The sequence below is a fragment of the Fukomys damarensis genome, unplaced genomic scaffold, assembly GCF_012274545.1.
Source record: "Fukomys damarensis isolate Sample0158 unplaced genomic scaffold, DMR_v1.0_HiC HiC_scaffold_37, whole genome shotgun sequence".
Lineage (NCBI taxonomy): Eukaryota > Metazoa > Chordata > Mammalia > Rodentia > Bathyergidae > Fukomys > Fukomys damarensis.
Window position 1 is genome coordinate 19,752,638 of NW_022900949.1, and position 27,127 is coordinate 19,779,764.

A 27,127-nucleotide genomic window follows, 5' to 3' on the forward strand; every position below is an offset into this window, starting at 1 on the left:
TTGGTCCCACATGAGGCGTGCATGTGAGTTCTTTGCATGCTATGGAGTGCTTTTCAAAGTTCATGGCTTGTAGCAAGAGCGTTAAGCTCAATTTAATAAACAAACTCTAGGGCAAAGCTAACGTGCCTCTTCATCTCCTACTGCCCCGCCAAACTCTGGCTCTCCTCCTCAATGCTTTTCTTTGTACGATCTTTCCTCTTTTCTTTCTTGAAAAGTGACATTAGGAAAAATTTATTCTAGAGAAGACAGGAAGATATGGAACAATGAATACAAGGAGGAGGCTTAAAATTTGGACAGCAAGACATTCTCCACTCTGATGCCCTCCCTTCCAGCATTCCGGAGAAATCAAATTAGTTTGCTTTTTTCTTTCTTTGCTCTGCTGGGGATTGAACCCATGGACTCATGCAAGCCAGTCAAGTACTGTACTGCTCTGCAACCCTTTTAATTTTTTATTTTCAGATGGGATCTATCTAAGTTGCTCAGGCTGACCTTTAAATTGAGATCCTCCTGCCTCAGCTTCCCCAGTAGCTGTGATTAAAAGTGTAACCCCACCTGGCAGTTTCCAAAAAATATATTTAGAGGGTTGACTCATGTTCAGCAGTCATAATTCCCCCATTATAATACCGAAGAAAGGCAGTACAGTGTGGGGATGGTTCATCACAAGATTTGGTTTCTTCTGAGAACCTCTTTTCCATGATGGTCTCACAACCATGACCCTGGGCCTGAGGCTAAACTTCTCTGGGCCTCCTATTCCGGTTCGGTCCAAGAACACCTCCGGGTACTTACTGCGGCCATGAATATCAAACGGGGTCAGTCATTACTACATGACTGTGTGTGCACAAACAGCACCGGCTCTAAAAGGATGATCGCCTTGTGGCTACATTCCTAGGGGGATGAAGAGAACGAGACACTCTCTTCTGGGAATCCGAGGACTCACACAATAATGACAGAAATTCAGAGTGTCTGAAAGCAGCCAGTTGAGAACACCGTGCTGCATTACATCTCAATGGCGTCCTCCAGAAAAGAAGTGCAGTTACGGCACGACGTGGCCTCACATCTAGAAAGTCACCTTCCCCCATTTCCATCCCCAAATTAGTCCATGGCCAGGCTACAGAGAACACCCCCAGTTCGCTCCATCCTGCTAGACGCCCACTGGAATGATTTGTAAGTCCGAGATGAGCGATTTCCTACTTGCCCATCTGTGGACCCGTCTCCTTTCCCTCACATCTTTTTGTTTTCTCTCAGTACTGGAGACTGAACCCAGGGACTTCACAGTTTTACTTTATCTAACTTTAGTTTTTATTTGGAAACAGGCTTCTCCCAAGTTGCTATGTTCCCCAGGCTGGGCTTGAACTTGTGATCTTCCTGCCTCAGCCTCCCACAGAGCTCAGATTATAGATATGTGCCACTGTCTGTGACTCCCTTCCTATCTGCTCAGCTGGGAGAGGCCTCTCTGATAATAAAAAGAGAACCACCTCATTACTTACCTGTAGTCAGAATTAAAACTTTAGTCACCTAGGAAGCAGCTGATCCAATTAATTTAAAGCAAGATCTTGGATGAAGATGTCCTCAAAATTTCAGCAACTGTTATCGATCCTCTGCCTGTCCCACATTTATGTTAAAAAACAGAGATCTGGGGCCAGATATTTAGCTCAGTGGTGCCGCTGCCTGCCTTCCAAGTCCAGGGTCCCAAGTGTGATCCCTGGTACCAAACTACAACAACAAAAAACTCAAAAAAGATCAGGCCTAGCACAGCGGAACATGTTTATGATCCCAGCACTTTGTGAGGCTGAAGCAGGAGGATCATAAACTCGGGCTCAGCCTGGGCAGTCATGAGACCTTGTCTCAAAATAAAATATTAAACAAACAAGCACAGATCTTGGCGCTTTAGGAGAGTTCTTGATTAAAAAAAAAAAACAACTCTCATGACAGTGGTCAAAATTAATTCTTGGCTCTTCGGACAGAGCAATAAGCAGTGGTCTAATGCAAAGGAAAACACGTTTTACTATTGAACACATGCTGAGACAGGCATGCAAATATAGTCACTGTCTGTATATTTTAAATATAAAATACATTGGGGTAACCTTTACATTTAAGAGGCCCTATGGAGACGAGCATGTATCTTTTGATAGAAATTAGGTGTCAAAATTAAAGAGACCCTAATTCCACACTGGACTGGTTTTGGACGCTCTCATCACAAGGTGACACGGAACAGAAACAATAGCATTTTGCTACATTTCTTCAGATCATTGTTATGAATACTAAAAATACAGAAACATTTTAAAACGACACATTCAGTCTTGAAACGGTCACATTAACATAATTATAGCCTTGGCCTGCCAACAGTACCCCGTTTCTCATTTTCATGAGAATGCAGAGGGTCTTGTGGATCACAAGCTAATAGGCTCCTTGGTCTAAATATATACAGTAAAATCTGCAGCAGATTTCTGAGGCACTAAGCTCTGAGCCCTGCAGATACCTGGTGAGAAAATTACGCTGCAGTAGAACAGATACATATTTTTAAAAATATCTTTTATTTTGTAGTTACACAGCTGCTAAGAAATATATTTTTATATTTGCTTTTAAAAGCAAGCAGCATGGGTACCTCCTTTGTGGATGTGCATCCGGAATGCTCCTTCGTTTGTTACTTGTAACGGTTTATAGCTAGATGTTCCAAAGCCTCATGCGCTCACAGGTGGATCTTTTGGGACACGACTGGATCATGAGGGTGTGATTCTCCTCAGTGGATTGGCCCACTGATAGTATGTAGTTAAATGTGCTTTGGGAGGTGAAGCCTGGTTGGAGGAGCTGGTTGGGGGCGTGGCCTGAGTGGGTATATCGCCTCCTCTCCCTCTTCGTGCTTCCTGTCTGGTACGCCATGGACTGCTTCTCCTCTGCCATTGCCCCTCTACCATGCGGCCATGTCTTGGAGCCAGTGGACTATGGACCAAAACCTCTAACAAACTGAGAGCCAAAATAAACCTTTCCTTGTGGGTGTGGGGTATTTTGTCCCAGAGTTAAGAAAAGTAACTCAGACACTACTACTACAAGGTGTCAGACATCCATAGAATGGTGTATTCATGTCCCCTTTTCCTGCGAGGAAGTACAAGGACCAGGACTACATGCTCTTTGCAAGCAAAGCGGGTTGTGAGCACAACTCCTATGTGGTAGAGGTGGCCTGCTGCGTGCAAGGTGTACATAAACGTTTCGGCTTCCTGTGGGTCAGGCCTCTGCCGCTTCTGAATTACTGACATCGTTATGATCTCTCACGGCTGTTTGGAAGCCCTTCTATCAAGGACAAAGACTGAGATCAGAGTAAGCCGCGGGGTGGCCTTGGAGGTCACAGGAAAAGGAATAAAATCAAGTACGTGCATTGATCAGCTGGAAGAGTCAAGCATGTTGTCTGCTTCTGAGGAATGCAGAGTGAGTGAGCACCTCACCAACGCGACCACGTCCGCCAGCCTGGGAGGCACAGAGCGTATGCACGCCTTCTACCACTCTGCACAAAAATGACTTGAGAAATAGTTCCTTTTCCATGCCAGGCAGTGAGATGCTGAGGTTTGGAGAACTCTCGAAGAAGACTTAGAATGGATTTTGAAATTGAAATGGTTCATTTTTTTTTCAGTTGTATAATTTCTAAAGAAATTTTACTTGATCCTTTCCATGTTCCTGAACTTGGGCTTTGTCCAAAGCCTCAGTTTGTACATTTCACACATTAGCAAGATACTCTTCACCATTCTATGTCCTTATACCGGCTGTACCATTGCTTTAAGTGTCAGTATTAAATTGAATTTTTCCTTCATAACTATGACTGAAGCAGTATTATTCATTAAACTCTCATGTTCCTTGTGCTACCAATTTTTAAAAAAATCAATAAAAACAATACTACACAATTATTAAAATTTAAAATTTGTTTTTCTGCAACACATAACCGACTGGTTCCAATGAAGAATAAAGCAGTCTGAGCAGTAGGGCATTACAGCCTCATCCAGAGTGACTACAGAAGCTATCTGCCGTGGTGACGTGACTGACTTTTGAAATACTGTCACACTACATAACTTTACTGAGCCAATATTGTTTTATTCAAAGCATCTCATAATTTGGAGCAGCTGCTGTTTTTCAGTTGACTTGATGGCTTCTTCTTCTATACAAAATACTGGATAATCTAAATCTAGTTGGTTCAAAATCCATGTATTTTTGGTCCAGGCCCATGCTTTTCCAATTAATGAGCTCTGGTCCTGCAACAGGACCTTGGGTTCCTTTCCAGTAAGATCATCAGGAAAGAGCGACTCCAACCGCTTTCCGGAGGGTAAATAAAGCCCAGTTATGCTCAGTTACAGCACTGGATGGCCATGTCAAATATATAGCTTTCTTAAACCCATAAACAAAACAAGCCACATGAGACGAAGCAATAAGAACCAGTGCAACAAGCGCATGGCCCTGGATGCGGGCAAACGGCTGGTCTGGAGTGGGTGGCTTGGGCTCCAGCCCCATTTTTCACTTTCTTATTCTGTGATCTTCCCCAAGTCCTTCCCATCACCCGGGGCCTCCTGGGTCTCAGCTTATGGTGAACAGGTTTCAGAGGTGATGCTAAGACCCTCTTTCCACCTTGAAAGACTGGTAATGCCAAAAAAGTCAAGGCTGCTCACTGAGGGAACTTCAGCACTACGGGTCAGGTATGTTTCCTAGGGCACAAACTGGAAGCAGCCAGCTCCGTTCCCTCAAAGCAGTGAGTGTCTGTCGGTCCTGCAAATCAGACGCCAAGGTGGGGATTGCTAGCCCATAGGGGAACAGGAGGGCAGTGAGCAAGCACATTATGAGCAGGGATATGTGCCTTACACACGTTTCTTTTCCCCTTAAAAGATTACTGCACGATTGCTTCTACACTACAATTTATATAAAACAACACAAGCCTGCTTGAGACATTCTGGAAAGAGCATAAATAAAGGTCGCCTAGAAGTCTGTGATGGGGTGGGATCTGGGACTCAAGGATCCTCAGTTGAATCGGAAGGGAACCTTCCGCTCTCCCCTGAAAGGGGCCCGTGAAGGTCACAGTATTGCAACCTAAAAGTAGAAGGACACATACAGCAGGGCCAGGGCCATTTCCTCCAGCATCTGTATTTACAGGAGCAAAGGAGGATGTGGCTTGTATATCAAAGGGCAGTGGGCCGTGGCCCCAAAGTCTTTGGGATACAATCCCTGTGGCTGCTGAAGGAGGAGGTGGCCCCGTCCAGGTGACTCCCGGTTGTGCTGGCCGTTTGACCGACCGTGGGGTTTTGCACTGAAATAGGGTTGGATCAAGTCGCCTTGGTCCAGAAGCTGTGATGAGCAGCTGCAACCCTGGCAATGCTCTCCACTCACAGCAATTACTCTGCATCACAAATCACCAGGATATTTCTGCTGTTGAGTTCACATCTCAATCCCCAGCAGCAGCGGGTGGGGAGAGGGTGCCGAAGGGGAAAGCTCTGCCTCTGAACAGGCTCAGCTGGCTGCCCTGACTCCCACACTTTACCTTCACCGTTTTTAAATATTCTTCCTGGCTGCCTTCCAAAAGGGCAGCGTGAGCTAGTCTGTCTTCAAAAAGACATCCCCACTCCCAAGCCAGGCTCACAAACACACTCCCTGCGCCAGCCTACAAGCACATTCTTTATGAGCAAAACAGCGCGCGAAGCAATAAAAGTCTCTGCAAGAAAAAGCAGTTTATCCAAGGTGGTTTTTGCTATCTCCACACTACCTGATGTTCACTGTTTCCATTTCACAAGAACTTGTAGCCAAATCCCTGGATAAAAAAATCAGCTTGATGTAGTCCTAGGATTCGGATGCTACAGATATGAAAAAAAACCAAAAAAAAAAAAAAAAAAAACCAAAAAACAAAAAACACAACAAAGCACAAAATAATTTATCTTGAAGCCAAATAAACATTACGTATTTATTATTATCCTTCTCAGGACTGGATTTTACTACAGACAAGAAACTCTCATCTGCTGGTGAGGCTGTGTGTTGCAGGATATAAAAACAAAGGCTATGAGAGACAGGCTCAATGTGAATCCCAGCTCTGCCATCTACTAGCGTGTGATATCATTACCCAATCTCCGTCTGTCTCAATTTCCCAGTAGTGAAATGGGTCTAAAGAACCTGGGCCATGGGGTTGTCCTGATGACTAAATAAAATGATACACGTTATTAATACCGCCTGGGAAATGACGATTCACGTATATTTAACTCTTCTATTGACAGGGATACAAACGTCCTCGGGAGTATGGGTGCCTGTGTCCACACACACTGTTCCTTTAAAAGAAAGCCAATTGATTTAATTGACTTTCACCTTATTAAGTTCCTTTGAGAGAAATAAATGCAAAACGTTTTGACAGAATTACTGCAGGTGTAAGACAGAATAGTTACGTCAAATAAATACGGTTTCTGTCAGAAGACTTTATCAGGCAATCATTAAACCTGACACAACAGGCTCATGTCTGTTACTTAAAAACTGTAGGAATTCTCAATGTTATTTCATAAGGCTTGAAATATTTCTTTTAAAACATTTTTGAAACCAAGATAAAAGAGCCACTTTTATTTAAAAATTGTAAGCCCTCTTCATAAGGCAAAAAAAAAAAAAATCAAGTAATTTTCCCCCTCAGTGTTAAAAGACACTTAACTGATCCCGTTTTTACCATGCCTTCTAATTTCTCTACGTTCATCTCAGAAACTGAACCCAGCGCCATGGAAACTGTCACAAAACACATATATCAACGAGCTCTGTACAAGCTTAAAATCCTTTCCTAAATTACGAGGTTAAACAGAAAGTAGATCACAAGATCTGTAGATGGGAGACAGCCCAGCAGAATTGAAGGGGATCTTTAAAAACACAGACTAATGCCAGCAACAAAGAGGGCTCCGTCAGCAGCGTGAGGAAGTTCACAGAAGAAGAAACGCCTGCTGTCATTCCTTACTGAGTCGGACCTGAACACAGCAGACTTAACCTCAGTGAATGTAAATGAGCCGGAGTGTGCAGAGACATTTCTGAAGATTGTTATTTTGCGGTGGAGACACGGCTCTTACCTTTCATCTTCCACATGTCCTTCTTTTCTGGAAGAAACTTTCTGGATGTGCAGAGCCCTGGAAACCTCCCATCTTTCGAATGCCTTCGGCTCAGCCTGTCTTCATGGTGACTGAACGGGAGGCTTGGTTTTCTTACGGAAGGAAGCTTTTAGTCAAAGTATGTGGTTTAAAGCAGCAGTATCCACCCTTGTTAATACGATTTCACGGACATTCAGAGGTTTTGCTTCTACTCTATGAAAGTTAAATCTGAGTAGGAACGCATCTTTCCTGTCCCGGAAATCAGCATAACTAAAACCAACGCTGAGCTAACGAGAAATGTTTCTTCCATGTGTTGGTGTCTGGCAGAAACTGCAAGCCATATCAAGGAAGCACGTGATGTTTATAAATACAATATGGCTCATGTTGTCATAACCTCTCAATGACAAAAAAAAAAAAAAGTGCAAGGAAAAGCAAGCAGACACGCAGCAGGAGAGATGAGATTTGTGTCACTTGGAAGCTGCCTATCAGACGTGCATACGTTACCTTCTTGTTTCTTAAAAAATAAGGGAGCAGCCAGGGAAGGAGAAAATATAAGCCATGTCCTGGGTAACTGGTGCATTAAACTCTTTGCTAGCAAAATGCTGCGACAAGAGTGATTTCTTATCAGCTGTCACAGAATCGTCCTCTTGCATGTGACAGACACAATGCAAAGGGGCATCGCTGGGGGCATCACTCCTGAGCAGGTTGCAGGGGTTAAATCCATCATACACTAGAACCAAGGCGAGGATTCACCCAGGCCGAACCGAAGGGAAAAATGGGAGAAGCCACATCATCCCTGACCACTGGCTTGCCTGACCTGACGATTGTGGGAGGGCAGTGCCCTGCACACACCCTGATCACCGTTAGGTCTTGAGGATCTTGCGCCAGACCAGAAGCTCAGAGAGGATCGGTGATGCTTTATACCGAAGATGAGGATCTAAAACCGATTTGTGCTGCTCAGTCATAAATACAGCAAACAACACCCAGCTGTGTTCAGATTTGTTCCCCAGAGACTCAGCTTGCTTTCCTAGCACAGGTGCATGCACTCCTGACGCCACCCTCCCAGAAAGCGAGGGGCACGTAGGTGTGTGTGTCTGGTGATCATCTGTTTTCGTCTGACAGAGCCACACCTTCTCCCCCTCCTGTTATTCATATCTCAAACTGCAAGGGTAGCCACGGCACTCAAATTACACCGCCGCGAGGTGGAATGCCGTTGGGACAGGTAAATGACCCTATTTCTCCTGGGGTCAGGAATCCACGGGAGGATGAACCAGGAAAGGTGTAAACATTCACAGACGGTGAAAGGGGGATCTGGCCTTGGAGAAATGTAGAGATTGGAAAGAAAGTTGGGATGTGGGCATCAGTAACTACAACCCAGGCAAGAGCAGGGAAGCCTGCTAAGGAAGATAAATGGTGGAGTCCCACGGGTGCCGAGAAGGGACAGTGTGGGCGCTGGAAGACCAGAGGGAGGCGAGCCCCGGGACAGAGCGGCTTTTGAACAGGTCCTCAGAAACAGGTGGCACCTGGGCGCGTGGGCCCGACCCTCAGACACTGCTGGTGAAGACAGGAGCGGAAGGGCAGCAGTGATCACCTCGCCCTGAATCTGACCCGCACAGTGTGGCTTCATTCTCTGCCTGAGAGTGGAGGCCAGGAAGAAGCCCTCTTATAATCACAGTGCCATGAAAGTCAAACGAGTGAAGCCAAATGAAATGCTTCTCAAAGTGGCCACGCGGAGTAGAATGCCTGACAGTAAGCTTCTGCCACTGCAGGCGCACAGGGGACACTGCAGTTGGTTCAGAGAAGACATTGAACACATGGTAAGATTAGCTAGCAGTGTTTTCTGAAACCTCTATCTCTAAGGGTGTTTTTCTTCCATTCCTATGAGATTACTTCATTCCTTCCCAAATCCCAAATCCTTCTCAATCCTAACTCTGCCCCGTGGAAACAAGAGCTCTCATTCCGACAGCCACCGCAGACGCGCGTACTAAATGGGCACTTTATTTATTTGTCTGTCTGTCTGTTGTAGGTTGGTGTCTTTTTAGGGCAAACAGCAGTGGAGAGAATGTGGCAAAGTTAAGTGAAAAGCAACGCCATGAAACAGAAATATAATACTGTTAATATTAACAAAGGATAGTTGTGTGCTTAAAAATCTCGTTAGGAGGGCCAGGAGTTGAACTCAGTGGCACTGAGCCTGGCTCACAAGTTCAAGGTCTTGAGTTTGATCGCCAGTTACACACACACACACACACACACACACACACACACTAAAAATTAAAAATCGCGTTAGGAATTTCATTTCAAATTTTGTAAACACTTAGGGAAATATCAAGTAAGGGAGACTGCAGGCTGAATAAAATAAACAGAAAGAACTGGGCTGAGATCCTATAGCTGCCTTTATCAGCTGTATGAGCTTGGGAAAGACTTTTTTGGCCTCAGTTTTATCATCTGTAAAAATGAAGTTTGTGAACCTACTCTGCAGTTATTTTCAAATTTAAATTATATGTAAAATACTTTAACACATCAGCTACTCCAGAGTCACCAAAAGAACGATGACATCCTGTACAACACTGGTGTAGAATGAGTACTGCTATAGAGGATGTCATTCTACTAAGATCATAGAACTATCCTGACAGCGTAAGGAAATTAGCAATTCATAAACTATTACAGCTCTGAAAAAAACAAAGTCACAGTAGAATGGATAACAAGGGGAAGATGAGCGTAGAGAAATTAAAGAGAGGGAGGGGTCGGGGATGTAGCTCAGGGGTGCCGCAGCCTGCCTCACAAGCACAAGGTCCTGAGTTCGATCCCCGGCACAAAAAATAAATAAATAAAATAAAGAGAGAGGCTGGGAATGAAGCCAATGTACAAATACACAGCCAGAAAGGCCTGTGACCCTATTGTGGGTGGGCCACAAATTTAATTCTAAGCTTTAGCGTAGTAACACAAAGGGGGAAATAATCACTTACAAGATTCACAGTGTCCATATGATAAAAATAAACCAGGAGAAGCACAACTATTTCTGGTGATGAGGACAGAGATATTTTTACGGCGAAAGTGACTAATACAGGACGCCCAGCACTATCACTGTAGCCCTCGATGCCCCCCCTGAACAAGCGTCTGCTCCACACTCACCATCAGGAAGAGGGCTCCGGCAGCTTTCAGGGGGAGACAAAGATGGAGGTGGGCCTTTGAATAAGCTGCAGTCCCGGGGACGAGACCACCATGCACACGAGCGGTTACAGCACAGCAACGGGCAACGCACTCCCAAAGTGGGAGGCTGATTCCGACAGGGCAGTAGGGACAGCTTTGTGGAGTACGTGCTCTCGTCTAGGCTCTACAAGCAAGTTTTTAACCTTTTAAACATCTTATTATGGAAACTTTTAAATTAGAAACAAAACAAAAAAAGACAAAATAATCGAATGAACTCCCGACATCCAGCTTTGACATTTTCCCGCATTTTAACCATTTTGTTTAATCTAATTTCACCTTTTTGGGGAGGAGTTGCTTGAATTTTTTAAAGCAAATCCCATTGATCGTGTCATTTATAAATACTTTAGTAGGCTTCATTTTTCAAAACATAACTGCCAACCTATTATTCCCAATGGAACTGCATTATCCCTTAATATCATCTGATTCCTCACACAGGATGTAGTTTCCCAGATAGTTTTGGAGGTGTCTTTCACAGTTTGGTTGGCTCTACTCAGAAAGCAAACGTGGCACCCATGTGGCTGCTGGAGGGCTAAATGCAGCAGAGTCCCCCACTTTTTCCATACCAGCGGTTTACTGAAGGATGCAGACGGTTGCCCAGCAACATATCAGATGAGCTGTATCGGCCATTCTTGTGCGGCTATAACAAAATACCTGAGGTTCTTTTGGTTTATGGCTCTGTTGGCTTCAAAGTGCAGACAGCACGGTGCCAGAGTCTGGCGGAGGTGTGGCTGTGTCACACAGTGGCAGAGGAGCAGGAGAGGGGACGGCTTCCTTTAGGAGAGGCCAGGTGTGTGGCAAGTGGCCATGCTTTAGGAGAAGCCATCCCTGTGAGAATCAGCCCAGTCCCAGAAGAACTTCACCAGTTCCTTCTGAGTGTGGTGCCCCACGGCCTGATCATCGCTCACTCTGCGCCACCCAGTAAAGATTCAATAGCTCACATCACTGTTATGCTGGGGCACGGGCATCTTCAGGGGCCACACTCAAATCCCGTGAGGCAGACACGTGGGGCAAGGGGGCATTTCAGAACCCCAGAACCGGAAGAGGCCAAGTGGGAGGAGAACCGGCAGGGGCCTCGGTGGAGAGACAATCAGCACTCTGGTCAGAGCAGCAGAAGGGATTAAGATCTGGAATGGAGCTACCTGAACTCAAACATCAGCTCCGCTTCTGTCCAGCTAGGTGACTCGGAGAAAATTTCCTAACATAAGCAACTGTTTTATCAGCTGCAAATACAGAAACTTACCCCAGTGCCTGCCTCACAGTTTTGTCTTAGGGATTAAATGAAATTACCCACACAAGTGCCTAATAAATGGGCAACCCAGTCAGTTAGTGCAAGACACTTGGGAAGAAATAGGACCCTGAAGAATGGAGCGAGCCGGCCCTGGTGCCTGGGGAATGTGTTGACAGCAGGGTCGGTGGAGAGAAGGACCACTGATGATTAACTCAACACGTTAACTCATTCATTTCCCAAAATGTGAAGGTGCTTACACACACACACACACACACACACACACACACACACACACACCCTGGCACGGCCATTCCATTCTTCAGAGGATAATCAAACAAGATAAAGGCTTAGGAAAAAAAGAGACTAGCAATTTTGCTTTCGACACTGGAAATATTGGAAGAATACTGATGTGAATACTTAGAAGTTGAGCATGTGAGTCTTGAACTGTAGAACGAGCAGAATTACGGATACAGTTTCAAGCGTTATTCACACTGACATGACAGTGACACTTAAATCAGGAGCAAGAGCTGAGCACAGGGCCACATGGCTATAATCACAGCACTCTGGGGGGCTGAGGCAGGAGAATCGCAAATTAGAACTCAGCCTCGGCAATGTAGGGAGACCCTGATTTGAAATAAAACAAACAAAAATTGAAGAGTTGGGGAGCTTAGCATTAAGAGCCTGGGTTCAATCCCCAGAACCATTAAAGAGAAAAGAAAAAAACTCAGTAGGAAGATAAAAGTCACACATTCCAAGGTTTAGATGAAAAAGAGCCAATCCCAAACCCAAACAAAACAATGAAACACCCCAACCCCAACCCTGGTGAAGCCTGCCTGAACACGGGGAGGACGGTTTTGGGTTACGAGGAAGGAGCAGCGCTGGCATCTTACCCTAATGTATTCGGATGCAGGCAAAGAATGCAGTCATGGCGGTGTCTTGGAAGCGGGTGGTTTCTAAGGAGACCTCTCCCCAGTGCCAAACACAAAGTTCGGCAAGTAGAGGACCAGGGGCAGTGGCTGGTTTGGGTATTAGGAAGCAATTTAAGGCACGGGGCTAAAAGTTAGGGAGTGTGTTCTAAATGGCAATCTGGGAGTTGTCTGTATACGAGTAGAAATTAGAGACATGCAAATGAAATTAACAAAAGGAAGGAGAGAGAGAGAGAGAGAGAGAGAGAGCAAATGACGAGCACAAAGCATCTTGGGTAGTAATCGCCGCGCACACGAGGAGGTGGCAGAAACCCAGAAAAAGCCATCAGGTTTGGGGACCAGGGAGTTACCAGTCACCTTTGAGATGTACATTTACGAATGAGAAACCAGGTGAGTGTACATGCAATTTGTGCAAAAGGGCTCGATCCACAGTGAGCTCAGTCCCTTGCGGACTGAATCACGAAACCTACCTTCTGATGTAAGGGACCAAAAGCCAAGCAATTACATTACATCAGAGAGATTTGCATCCACAGTAAAGAATCAAGAGCTGGGTGTGCTCGATTCCAGCTGGAAACCACAAGTCTCATTAGATAGACCAGCCTCAGAAATGCTCAGCTAGATGCTAAATGCAAAACTAGACACATTCTTCCCCACTGCGCATAAATCCCAAGCACAGGCTGGAGTCCAGAACCTCAGGGTTAACAGTTCAGCCTGACACGCTTCCCGGGGAATACCATTCTGTCATACACTGTCCCGGGGAGACTGCTGTAAACTCTCGATGCGCTGGCTTACATTTTCTTCTCACTGAAAGGCAAGATGTGAAATTCCTTGTTGAAGGAAAGACTCAGAGCACTGCGGAGCCCTGGCATAGCTGGGGTGGCTTGGTCCCGCAGATGTCTTTCTCAGATGCACGTGTGCTGCTAACAAGCGGACAGCTGGGACGTCTCGCCCACTGTCTGGGGCTGGGGAGCACCGTCTGACAAGTTCACGGGCAGGGGCGCAGTGATGGATGCGTGCGAGTGGTGACCGTCAGATTTCTGCGTGGCCACGCTCACCCTGCAGATGCGCATGAGAATGGAGATCCCTAAGCCCATCTTTCGGCTTGGTTTAGTCTACGACACCCAGTCTTCCCTTTCTTCGCTATTTCTGCTGTGAGCAAAGAAAGGGTTTTACAGCCGGGCTACAGGCAGGGCTCAATGAAACTTCTGCCCTTCCCTGGCAATGCGGGCACATTTGTTGGGAGAGGATAGAGAATCCTAACTTCAAGAGCCAAAAGGTGAGGCCAAAGGAATTCTTGTCTTTAAATTTGTGCAGTCTGTGAACAGGGGCCAAGTGATGCTTTCTTATTGTTTCTATGTAATCTTCACGGATACACAAGGGCTTTTCTGTTGGAGGGATGGTGACATACACCATATGCTACGCCCTTGTTTGGAGGCAGTGGTTGGTTTTCTCACACACACAACTGGTATCTACAGTAGACTGTGGAGAACTCAGAGGGTGACTGCTCTCCTTTCATCCACGAGTAAAAACAGAAGCACTGTGTCAAAACACATCGCAAAAGCTCTGCCTTCTAACAGGCTTGGTGCATGTGGTTAACATCTGATGCTCCCAGCCCTCACGGCGGGTCCCTACGCGTAGGCGCCGCATGTGCTCAAGAGTTAAAACAGGTGTCCTCCCCACCACAAACCAGGCTTGCAGAGGCCTTGCAAAGTGGTGCTGCTGTCCGGGGATGGCTTTGCAGCACAGGGACAATTCTGAGCATGACGGAACCATAGTTCAAAAGCGAGACACATCAAACAGTGAAGACATCTGCGGGGGCTACAACTCTTATGAATGTCACTTAGAGCAAGCATAACGATGTCATAAAAACCAAAGCGTCTCATACTGTCTGTCCACGTTCCATGACTGGCACGGCTCAGTCTGTTTCTATGTGGCTGTGGTTTACATTTCAAGTGTAACTGGCTAAAAGCAGACCCGAAATCCCAGAATTTTTCAGTGAGCAAGCCGGCCTTCCACTCTGACCACACGACATTTCAGACACTGAAATAAAGTGGAGCATGTAAGGGGTCCTCTCCTCCGAAAGTGTAGGCTCTGGTGCTACCATGTCACCGCTCCCATTCCAATCCAGAACTTCACAGGAAGGCTTCCAGCACGTTCAGCTGGAGCCTCAGACTTTTCTCTTGCTTTTAAATTCACACACCTTGTATGGAAGAACCATGGACTCCCAAAAGGCCTGCAGCCTAATCCCCTGGATCCATGGCTATGTTAGACTACACGGGAAAGAGGGATTAAGGCTGCTAATCAGCTGACCTTAAAATAAGGAGAATTTTTTTTTTTCTTGTAGTGCAGGGCTAGGCCCACTGTGGGTATTTAAAAGTGGACAACAGGAGGTTAGAAACAAAACAATGGAAACAGGTCAGAGGGCTGCTATTTTTTTCCTGGGTTTGAAGATAGAGGAAGAGGCCTACAAATCAGTTTATGTGACTTCTAGAAGATGGGGAAAAATAAAAATGAGAAATAGATTCTCTCTAGAGCCTTCAGAAAAGAACTCTCCCTACAGATCTAGGAGTGGTGAAACTTGTGTCAGTCTATAGACTCTAAGACCGTAGAGTCATTCACTTGTGGTCTTTTAAGCCTCTAAGTTCACCATGATTTGTTACAGCAGTAATAGAAAACTAGCACGTGCTGTCAGGAAATAGAAAGCACCTCACTCAGGGAGAACACTGGAACCCAGGACAGCACGGGGTCTGGTTTCTTTGGTGGTACGATTTGGTCATTTATCTTTTTCTAGTTGAATTCTAGCAACTGACTGAGGGCTAATCCATGTAAAAATTCATGCGCAGCCAAGACTCATCTTGCATCCCATCCTCCCCTTTTTGACTTCAGAGGAATGCAGCATTATTGTTAGAAACGCAATCCCTTTCTAGTGGACCTGCATCAGTATGATTTTAAAATCTGCTTCTTTTTTTTTTTTTTAATAGTTCTCCTGTTCTTTTTCCCTTCAAAACATCTCTGTGTTTGGATAATCTCCTGAGATGATCTAAATCTAGAGCATTCCAGCTCTCAAATCACACAGATGTTTGTAGTCTGCCCTGAACATGGTTAGCGAAGATTTGATAATATTTAATACAGAACAGCAGCAAACAGTCCTGAATTAGAAGGCGAGTTATTGAATGAGAACGCTACAATTTGGATAAGGTAAGAACATGAACAGATTTTTTTCCACGCAACTTGTGCATTTTTGGTTTGTTTGTAAGTTAGTTTTGTTTTCATTCATTAGAGAAAAAAAATGGCAAGAGAGCCTCTGAGTGAGTTCATGTACTATGGCAGGATCTTTCACATGAAGATTTTCAGGATCTCCTTGGAGGGAGAATTTATCTAAGCTCTGTGCTTAGGGCCTGGGATGCAGCTCAGTGGTAGAGCCGTTGCCCAGAATGTGGGAGACCCTGCAGTCAATCCCCAGGACTTCCAATCAATCAATCAATCACTCAATCAATCCATCAGTCTGCCCCCAAGCTCAAAGGTGAATTAAGGTGCATCCAACCTCATTTTAATCCCTTTTGTCCTAATGACCAGGAAACATTATTTCTCTACCAAAGGACAAACAATGAGTCACCAGACAGGAAAAGTTGTGAGAACCAGAGAAAGTAGCAGATGGGGGGTGGGGGTGGGGGGCTGGGACTTTTGGGGAAACAGGAATGAGAAGAGGGATGAGGGGAAAAGCAAAAACAGAAGCGCAATGCTTACCCTCAGGTCTCCATTCACGGTTTTTGGTGTGTGATTAAACGCATGCGAAGGATCCTTGTTGTACACTTTGAGGAGAGATCTGTCCTGAATATTCCTGGAATCAAAAACATCAATAACTATGGCAGACGAAAGAAGTTTGACTTTGGCCATTTCCTCTGTCTGCTCTTACGGACCAGGTAACAACCACACTCAGACAACTAGCAACCTTTACCGTAAACCAGACAAAAGTCCTTTCACCATACGATAGACATAAAGAAGGAAAAGAGGAAGAAAAATGACTTCAGCCTTTCTTCCTGTGTCTCATTCCTCAGGAAAGTGTTATTCTTTCAGTGCAGCCTTTCCCCTGTAAATATCAGGTAACAGGGACTTTCAAGATTACGAGCATGGAAAACCAATGCTTTCAAAAAACAATAAAGCTCCAACATTTACAATACGTTCAAAGAGACTCAGTTAATATTTAATTGTTTGCTTTGCCCAAACACCTGGTTTGCTGCTTATCTAATGAATGGTGGGTGCGCGCGCGCGCGCACGCACACACACACACACACACACACACACACACACACACAGCTCCCCTCTCCTGCCTTTCTACATGCTCATCAAAGGAAACACAATGCATATGGAGTCTAGGGAAAAAAGTACTACGGAGATCAAAACTACTATCTTTGCAATGCTTTTCCCCCCTTCTACAGTGGGTTTTTCAAAATACCTTCTCTACATACAAATTGAATTATGGGATGTAAAGAAACAGCAAAATACCCTCTTTTCTCCTTTGAACCCAGCTCCTACGACCAGTGATTCATACTGCAGTAAAAGACAGAAGTCCCACAACTTGCTCAAAGCCTACCTTAAAATTATTTAGGGGCACATGAGTGTCAACACAGCACTTCTCCCTCTACAGGCGGTTTAGGAGGGCACCCAGCGCCCTTCCAGCCCCACCTGAGCTGGGACTCCTTCAGGAAGGGTTGCGGAGGACCGATTGCTTCTTCCACATGCAGCCGCACAGTAGCTGGGCAGACCCTACTCGCTGGGCTTTCCCATTCGGGCCTTTGTTTTAACGAAGCAGAGGATTCTTGCACTACTCTCGTTTCTCTTTTAAACACCCCCCAGCCATTGCTTTGAAGCCATGACTAGCCCAAGCTTGCATGGTTTCTCTACATTTCAGGCGCCTCATTAGAAGTCGCTGGAGAGGGAGGGGGTGGCCCACCCTCGTTGTTAAAAGGGGCTGGGCTAAGAAGGGAGGGTCACAGAGGTAAGGCAGGGAGTTCACTAAAGGAGCCCCCTCCTTGGGCTGCAGCCACCTGTGACTCTGTGGAGAAACAGAAACCTCACAACCCCCCCGCCCCCCCCAAAAAAAACTTCCTGCCATGGTAAAGGTATTTAAAAATGCATGAATTTGGTTTATGATTAATTCAGAAACGTGTTCATCTGAGATGAACCCACAGTAAAAGGCCAGACTGCAAGAACTGTGGCAATGTTTACAGAGTGGTATTTCGACCTGAACATGGGGCACCATTTCCCAAGGAAATATGCCCAAATGGATGTAAGGGGCACAGCGCTGCCACCTCACCAACAATGAAGGATCGGAAAGAAAATCTGTCTCCAAGTTTAGAAGATTAGCGTCTTGCCTTCAGTTAAAACCTACAGAATACTTTATCTTGTCTTATATAATGCTTGTGAAAATTTCTTCCACCATTCCAAAAATATATATAAATGAAACATCTTGCTGAAAAGCAAACAAACAAAAATAGAATATTTAAGGATATGTATAATCATTTACCATAAATATATTCCTTGTTAAATTAAAATATTTTCTCCACTTGGACATTTTAGATATTTTTATATTTAAATCAAAGAAACTAACAAGTAAAACTATAAATGAATAACTTTCCATTTAAGCATTTTAAAGACTTTTAAGAGAGTCAGGTAGTCAGTACCACAGCTGAAAGATCAACAAGATTATCATTCTCACAAATATAAACATATATGCAGATCAGGATTATTCATGTCGGGAGCAATCACCTCTAGAGTGCTGTTTTCATCACTTTGGTCCACTAGATTTCGACAAAGAAAGATTCTCATGGCCTCTTTCCTCCTGTCCCCTGAAGCTTCTTTGTGACTATTTTCTCAAAGAATGTGAAAGGGGAATCAAAGGAGTTGAAGTCTGAGGCTTGGACAGGGTTTCAGAAACGGTAGCTCACTGTAATGTGGGGTTGCGTACACAGGCTGCCAGAGTGCTGGCTGTTGCTCGCAACTTAAATTCCAAAATCAAGAGTGGCTTTGCTCGGTTTCACGGTTATTTCCCATCACCGTATCCCTCAATGCCTCTGACGGTAAATGCAGGAATAGAAAGTGACTGCTGCAAAATGGCACGTCCATGTGAAAATGCGGCATGGGATAACATTACTGCAAACACACTCCTCAAATACAATGTGATTATTTGGGGTGTGAGTTTATGCTTTGTAAATTAAAAAAAGTTGTTTTTGCCGAGTGTGGTGGCGCAGGCCTGTAATCCCAGCACTCGGGAGGCTGAGACAGGAGGATCACTGTGAGTCTGAGACCAGCCTGGTCTACATAGTGAGTTCCAGGTCAGTCTCAACTGGACATTTGGAGACCCTGCTGCTCTTTTTTTTTTTTTTTTTTTTTTTTTACAGCTTGATTAATAATTTATTTCAAACCAAGTACGAATTTCCTGATTCTCATGAATATTTAGACTCACTTTTATAAAGCAGGAAGTTGTGCAACAGAGGTGACACCTAGACCTCAGGGCTTATGTCAGACGCTGAAAGCCCTAAGTTACTCAGACACCCTGGCAAAGCACCTCCACGTCATCTGTGATGGTTGTTAGATATTTATCAGTTTACACTTATTATACTCTAGAGGCACATTTTTAAAAAGTGGTTCTCATTCTTTCCACAGCAAAGAAACAGGAGAGCTTGCTGTCCCCACAGGGCAGAAACCCCTAGGTCCATCCCAGGTGGCTGCCTCAGCATTGGAATAGTGAAGTCTGGGGCCCCTAACTGGCTGTGCTTTTGAATAAGACCCTTAATTTTGATGTACCTGAGATTCTGGTCCTAGGAAGTAAAAGGTCTGGATGAGTCACTAAATAATCTTTCAAGATCTACAACATCTGGAGGCCGTGCTAGCAGGTGCTTGTTTGTGTTGACTTGCATCTGTGCTTCAGGTGGTTTTGTTGGGACCTTTCCAATGGATCCCTTCTGTTGTGTAGGCAGTGACCCCAGTCACTGCAGTCAGTAACAGTGCTTTGTTTCCTTGCCACTTATGGTAGCATGAGACCATTTGGCCTCATTTTAGAACAGATCCAGCCAGAATTACTGGAGAAAGCCCACCTGCAAGACGAGGCCCTTGGGTGAAAGACAGGTCCTTAACAGGAAGTGGGAAGTGAGGATAGGTTGTCTCAGCCTCTTCTGAGCAGTAACACCAAACTGCTAACGATCCAGGAGGATCACTACCTAAGACAGCCACAGGCTCTGGCAGTGAGGGAAAGTTTGCTTTCAACTCTTCTCTCACTCTCCACCACCCCTCTGGGCCTTGGTTTCCCTAACTATTATTTATTCATTTATTTACTTATTTTTTTTTTGGTACCGGGGATCAAACTCAGGACCTTGCTCTTTTGAGGAAGGCGGCAGAACCACTGAGCTAAATGCCCGGCCTGCTAACTTTTAGATAAGATGGTGAGCCAGATTATTTCTTCCTTCTTTACAGATATGACACTAAAGATCTGATGTGACATTCCAAGGTCTATGGGGATGAGCTATGCCCTTGCCTTTGTAAACTGTATCTTGTAAATGAACTTAGAAAAGCTAGACAGTGGAATCACACCCGTATCAGGTAATCCTGCTGATCACCATACTGGGTGAACAAAAAGTAGGGGACTCTGCGGATTCTAGCAATGCAATACGGTGGTCAGGTCCAAACACCTTGGAAATACAATACAGTGGAGAACAAACAAACAAACTCTCCATGCAACACAGAAGACCGAAACAACTAAGTGATGTGACTACCTACCTTACATCGTTTAATTCATAATAGACGTTTCTGCTTTCATCTTTGATGTAAATGGCGACACTGGGCGACTCCAGCATTTTCATGGTGAGCTGCTGGGGAAAGGCACTTACAAAGAGCGCGCGGATCGTGTCTGCGCTCGTGACTTCGTTCGGCATCCTGAGCTGCTTGGTTTCATCTCCGTACTGGAGATAGAGAACTCCTGTAGGCAAAGGGGACAGACAGGCGTCAACCACAGGGCAAGACTCTTGGACACGGTAGGTAAACCAAGCGCTCCTATCTTCATCCATACACGGTTAGGAAAAGCTTGAAAAGCATGTGTCAAGGCGCGTACATTTAGATTTCCCAAGAAATGTGCTGCATATCTACTGTGGGAAAGAAATCACTTTTATTCTTTGGAGTCCAGGTAGGTATAAAAGAGGCTCATTTTGCACTATTTTAAAACCAGAAGGACCAGAAGCGAATTACCTTTGGCAGCCTAAGGCAAAAGGCAACACTTAATTCCCTTGGAAGGTGTGTTTAGGACTCTGACCCTGTAGGATCACTTTCTCCATGTCTTTTATTAACCGGGAACACAACCATTATAGCAACGGGCAAGCTATAGAGCTTAATTCTTTGTAGCCCATTCAGAAACATTTTAAATGGAAATGCTACCATATTCCTGTGGCTTTCATAGGTAGCTACTGAATGCCTGTATCATATTCAACTATCTGGGAGAAGAGTCTGGCAGCCGATATTTCAGAAATGATGTGGTACAAGACAATAATACAAAGAAAATGCAGGCACGGAACCACAGAATAATGGTAGAGTTCCAAGGGGTACATGGTCCCGGTGAACCATCTCCTCATGTTTCATGGCCCAGTAAAGCACAGTCCCTTCCACGCTGATGCTGGGCTTGGCCATATGATTTACATTAATTAACAAGTGTGATACAAAAGGAGGACGTGACGCTGCTCACATCATCTGTCCCCTGGGGGAGCGGGGTCTTGGGATGTCCCCTTCTGGAACCTGGCTTTCAGGAGTTGAGCCTAGGCACGTGGAGAGACCACATGGGTAGGAAACAAAGACCTGTCCAACTGCTCCAGTTATGGACCTTCCTATGCCAGAACCACTGGTCAATCACGTGAGTGAGAATGGATTCCTCAGCCCCGGGTAGCTAATCCAGCTGATGCCATACAGAAACAAGGCGCCCCTCCAAACACAGCTAACATTGCAGAATCGATAAGCCAGTAAGTGAATGGTGCTGTTTCAAGCCACCGTGTCTCTGGCCATTTGTTATTTGGAAATAGACAACTGGAACTGGAAATCTAAGATCCTACACTGCATTCAAATCTGAGTCTCACTGAGCATCCACTGAGGGCGGATGGCCGCTCCTAGAATAAGCTCTACCAGGAGAGACTAAAAAGACACTCCAGGGACTTCCGGCTAACTATGGCAGCTCATATACCAAATTTATCTATTTGTCTACATTCCATTAAAATGACAATGAAGAATTTAAAATGGCATAAATCAAAGAACCAAAGTAATGAAAAAAACAGCAGATGAGGGAAAGCTGACCCCCACATCTTTAAGGGAGGAGCTCCATGTTATGCACCGAGCTGGAGAAGCTCAGGAACCGAGGCACCAGGCCCTCCTGAAGACAGGAATGCAGCGCGAGTCATGAGCATGAGGCATGACTGAACTTTGTGTTTTCCCAGTGGTGCAGCCAGATGTCGTTCTTTCTCTTCCTTTCCACCCCACCCGGCCGACGAACCCCTCCTTGGTGCATCCACATTAGGAGATGGACGCCCTCCAGTCAAAGGTCAGATTCTGGTGCACCAGGCACAGGGGAAAAGGCTGGTCTGATGCTGGCTCTGGGTGGACCCTGCAGTCAGGAACTGGAGAAGCCCTGAGCAGGCGGACCGGGCCAGGAGAAAGCGGTGTTCGGAGTCCATCTCTTTGCCCCATGGTGAAACAGCCACATGGCTCACCGTCTATAGACGCCTCCCATGGGTAGGACCTCACCTCATGCATACATTAATAGGCTTCCAAGGACGAGCAGACGTTTCATAAAAGGCTCTAACACGAAAGAAGATAACCCAAAAGACAGGAAACAGAGACTCAGAAGGGATGAGGCAGGCTGGGACAGGGCAACCTGCACAGAGTAGCAGTGAGCTCTGGGAAGCACACAACAGGGATGGAAAGGTCGGGGGAGAGGAAGTCGGTGAAATCCAGAACGTGGAGGAGAACCGTACAAAACCAGAGAACGGAATCAGAGCATCTGCATCCTGAGCGAGGGGGATTTGGGTAGAAGAGAGCAGGAAAGAGTTTCCTGAAAAATGTCCTAAGACTTTCCTTCTGCTCCCCGAAACTGAAGTACACGAAAGGGCAGATGGAAAAGGTCCACGAAACACCGACGCGTTCTGGCTTGTCACCGAGACACTGCAAAGGGACAAGGGAAAAGCAGAAGCGCCTCCAGCCTCCCGAGACGGGGGAGGCAGCGGGGTCGCTTAGAAAGGGACGGCATGATGGAGGCCTCTGCTTTCTCCACGGCAGCCGGGCACCAAGACCAAGGTACCAGTTTCCGTCCTGTGCCCATTCTGGCCACTGCTCAGGAATTGGAGAAGTCTCCAGTGAGGTTCCCTGGCCACTGTGCCAACAATTTCAGCAGCCCTCTCCCTATTACTTCATACCTCGGATCCTTGCTTTTTTCCTGCTCCTTAGCGTTTTACACCATATGTTATAATTCCTACTTTAATTCTTGGCACTGTTTGCTGTCAGTGTTTCTTGCTAGAATGTCAGTTTTATGAGATCGGGGATTTTTTTTAAAAATTGTGTTCGCTTGTTCTTCATACCTATGACTGTCCATAACAGGCTCTCAATGAACATTTGTTGAGTGAATAAATACATTATTTAGAAGTCACCAGGAAGGCATATCATGTGTCAGAGCCCTGAGAGCTTCTGCTAGATGACGTAAACAGCACAGTAGCCTCAGGGTTACTTTGCGTACTTGTTAGACATGGCTCTGGGTGGCTGCTTCTTCGAGCAGAGTAGCTCTTTTGCATTGGGCATAAGTAACCCCCACTCATCCCAGTTCTGCCTTTCAGCTTCCTCGGGAAGCAAGTTTTCCAGAGCCTCCATGTGGTTACAACACATCGCTCTGATTGCAGAGAAAAATCTTCCAGGGCTGCAGGATCACAGATTGCGCAGTGTTTCTCCCCAAACTCCAGGCATGGTGACCGTCCCGGAGGACCGCTAATGCCGTAGGGAAGGCCAAAACGTCACTTGACGCCTGGGCGGACTGGGCCCTGGGTGAGGCCGCTGCACACATCCACTTCTGGCCTTGTTCCAGGTCTATTATCACTGTCTCCCGCCCCCAAAGGGCCTGGGTTTTATCCCCACATCTGCCTTGTGTACGTGTGCCTGCTTGAAATAGAATATGTAGCCTCTGGAGTTGGAAGAAAAAATACAACTAGGCCTAAACTTCAGCTACGTCAGGTGTGGCTGGCGCAGCCGGCCCCTGGGTACATAGCCCAGTTACAGAGCAGGAACACCCGCAGAGGATGGGGAAGGCACCTTTACAAACAGCGGAGTCTCGAACGCTGGATCCGGGAAAGGGCTTCAGAAACGCTGATGCCCAGAAGGAATTCTCTTCAGACGGCATTTCGTTGGCCCAGTAACAAGCCAGAGCCCATGAGCCTCTGGAGGGGCAGCATCCCTGGCACACACCCGCTGCACCCTGGATTCACAGGGGTCCCAGGGACTTCCGGTCAGACTTCCCGTTCCTCTCAGTCAGGGCAGAGGACGAGGGGAGTGCATTCGCAGGACGCCTGCAGTGCTGAGAATCGAAGCGAGCACCTCTGTCAGTCAGGACAGCAGCCTCCTCAGGCCGGTCCCATTCACAGAAGGGAAGCGGAGACTCAGGCATCCAAGAGACCCGCGTCTCCCTTGAGACCCTGCCTTCTGCCCGGTCCATCTTCTCTGCCAATCCTCTAGGATGGCCTTGCTGTCCCCTCACCCAGGAGAAAGAGTCCTCGCAGACACCCAGCTGCAGGGCTCTGGGGAAGCAGAACTGTCTGAAGGCCACAGCCAGCCTGAGGCGACCTTCCCGGGGAGCCGGGCCACACAGGGGTGCTTCTGCCCCACCTGGATCTCAGCCCCGGCCTCTTGGCTTTGGAATTTAAAACGAAGGACACCTGGGCAGTCGTGTTGGGGCCCGCAGGAGGTGTGGTCACACATACGGTGAGAGGTGAGGGAGCGGAGAGGAGAGGGCACACGATGAGGATGCGTGAGTCGGTGCATCAACTCCCTGTGACGGATGTGACCATTATGTACAGCGAACGCACACTCATAAAAATGTTTAAAAATGAAAATACATGCTGAATGTTTAAATAAAAAATAATTACAGTAAAAGAGACACAGCCAGCCGTCGCTTTGAACACACTCAGTCATCCATCATTCCGATCACTTTCTGAAGTAGCTCTAGAAGTCCCCTGTCACCAGTGTCTCTATGAATGGTGACGACCAAAGATACAACGAAGGCTGCCGGCCTGTACCCCTCCACAAAAGGCACCCACGCTCGTGGACAGCACGGGCACCCTCGCCCACTTTCTTCACCCAACCTGGCACCATGAGACTTCTGGCTCTTTTCTCAGGGTCAAAGTGAAAGGTAAACGTTTTGAATCAGGCCAGGGCACTGTGGCATCCAGGACAGCGCCCCTCACAGAAACCCCCGGGGACAAGTGTTTTCCAAGTGAGGGGAGGATTTTGACCGGGATCAATGGTAAGGTGTCTTTTGCTGTAATCACATAACAAAAATTTAACATTCGCTGATCTTCTGATCACACGCTATACATTTCATTATCTTGTAAATTCTAGAATCAGTTCCGGAAAGTGGGGCCTGCTCTAAAATATTCTTTATCCTGATACAGTATTCAAAGACATTCAGAGTGTGATCTCAAACTCCTATCCCTGCCCGATTCTCTGAGATCCCTCTGGGCTGGCTGGGCTGCTCCTCGTGCCCCCCTATGCCACGTGCCTCGTGTCACTGGTATCCCCGGCCTTTGCACGAGAATCACCTCCTCCGACAACCCTCTCTGCCCGCTCCTTTTGCACCGCGAGCTGAGGAAGTCATTTCCTCATATATTTGCCTGCACTGCATCTCACTGGAATTGTGAACGCGGCTTTTGATGATGCATCGCTGTTAGTTGTATATGTGTCGGTCTCCTTCATGAGACAGTAGTAATACAGTGTAATTATCTACTGGATCAGGGGTGGCGAACCTTTCCGGGCTTTCAGTGAAAACGAACAGCCCACTGCAGTATGAATGCCATAGGTTGGCCACCGCTGAACAGGATAAATTCAATTTTCCCTGTAACATGGGTGTGCAAATGCAGTGTAAATGTGCCTTCTGGAATTGCAATACGATTTTCCCCTCAGGCAAAAGATGTGGCAATTCCAAATGAATTAAATGCCTCAGTTTCTCCAAATCCAACGTAAGATTATGTAAACCCAAATTTGCATTGTCATGGTAAACAGTTAAGGCCTAAATATATGAGGAAGTCTTGTAGTACTTAAGTTTCCAAATTAAGAAAACTTAATATTGAACTAAGAATATGGTTTTTTAATACTTAGCCATGGAAAGGGGTTGAGAAACTTGTATACTCTATATCCCTTTTTGAATGGCTGTGTCTAAAGCCCGTCCCCAATATGGGTATGGTTTGGCCCAAAATTCTACTCCTACAAACTTAAGAACAAAGATATCCTTAACAGGATGCTCAATGAATTAAAATCTGTAGGAACAGCACAGAGCAAAGAGGTAAATCCAGCAATGGAATTGATTCAGTAAATTAATTCTTTTAATAATTTATTCCTTGGAAAATTATCATGTTATTAAGAAGAATTCTAGATCCACATTCCTATAAGGGGAAAAATCATATTTTGTTAAGTGACAAAGCATATTATAAACCAGAAAGGAGCTAGATTTATAAAAATCAATTAATCACTACAATGCGGGGTTAGCTCCAGGACTTAGGAGGCCCAAAACACAAAGTTTTGAGAGTCCTAAGAACAGAAACTCAAAGTCAGAAACAAAATTAGGCATGAAAGTAAATATTTATTCCAGGGGCCTGAAATTCGGTTACATCAATTTTATAGTAAGTCTACTTCCTAGATGACTATATACCAAAAGGTTAAAAGGAGTTGTTTGGAGTGGTAGATTCGCCCACATTTCTTTATGCTGTTCTGTATCTTCTAAGTATAGCTTCATCTCGTCACCCGAGAAGTGGGCTTCTACACATCTGAGAAAAGACCGGCCAAGTGGAAAGCCTACTCCATTAGCTGAGTAATTTGTTCATCCAGAAAAGATAGAGCACAGAGGCACGCGTATGAAAACTTCCAGGAGTTGGCATCAGAATGAGGAAGGTATTGGTTTTGGTACAAGAGGCAGACTTCAGGATAGGTAACACGGTAGCGTACCCCTAACACAGGAATGGTGGAAATGGCTTCATCCACTCCCTAGATAAGCCTTTACCAGGTGCCAGGGCTGTGCCTGGAACTGTGGCTACCTTTTTTGTCTCAAGAAGCTTCCTGGTCACTCCCGTAGGGCTTCACAGATGACACTATTCTCTGGGCGTTAGCAATCCGAACCCGACACAACCTGATACTTGTTTCGACCCAGCAGCAGTGGGACAAGGCTGCGTGTGTCCCCTGTCAATGCCAGCACCTGCTCTGGTTGCAGCTCAGAGAGGAAGCTCAAGCTGCTCACGTCTCTTCCTGTGGAACAGCTCTCCAAGTAGGAGACACAGCAGAATGGTGACTGCCAACTTAGGGGAAAGGAAAAGGAGGTGGGAATTTTATTCTCCAAGTCTGGATGCTCTTCATTTTGATGTCACTTTCCTCTTAGATTTCACTGTCTTTATCTTCGGTTGATTAAC

General features: G+C 45.9%; 1 protein-coding gene across 13 annotated transcripts in view; it reads right to left on the bottom strand.

Annotated features, from left to right (window-relative positions):
- Kiaa1217 (KIAA1217 ortholog) overlaps positions 1-27,127 on the bottom strand; it is a 674,425-nt gene that overhangs the window by 73,532 nt on the left and 573,766 nt on the right. For 12 of the 13 annotated variants that reach the window (XM_010619810.3, XM_033759334.1, XM_010619812.3 and 9 more), the window contains 2 exons: positions 20,217-20,415; positions 16,188-16,281 (listed from right to left, as the gene is read on the bottom strand). In XM_010619810.3, coding sequence (XP_010618112.1) covers positions 16,188-16,281; positions 20,217-20,415 — 293 coding nt within the window. Of the gene's footprint in view, positions 1-7,058; positions 7,382-16,187; positions 16,282-20,216; positions 20,416-27,127 lie in introns of those variants that run through there. The other variant, XM_010619814.3, reaches the window with a different exon arrangement.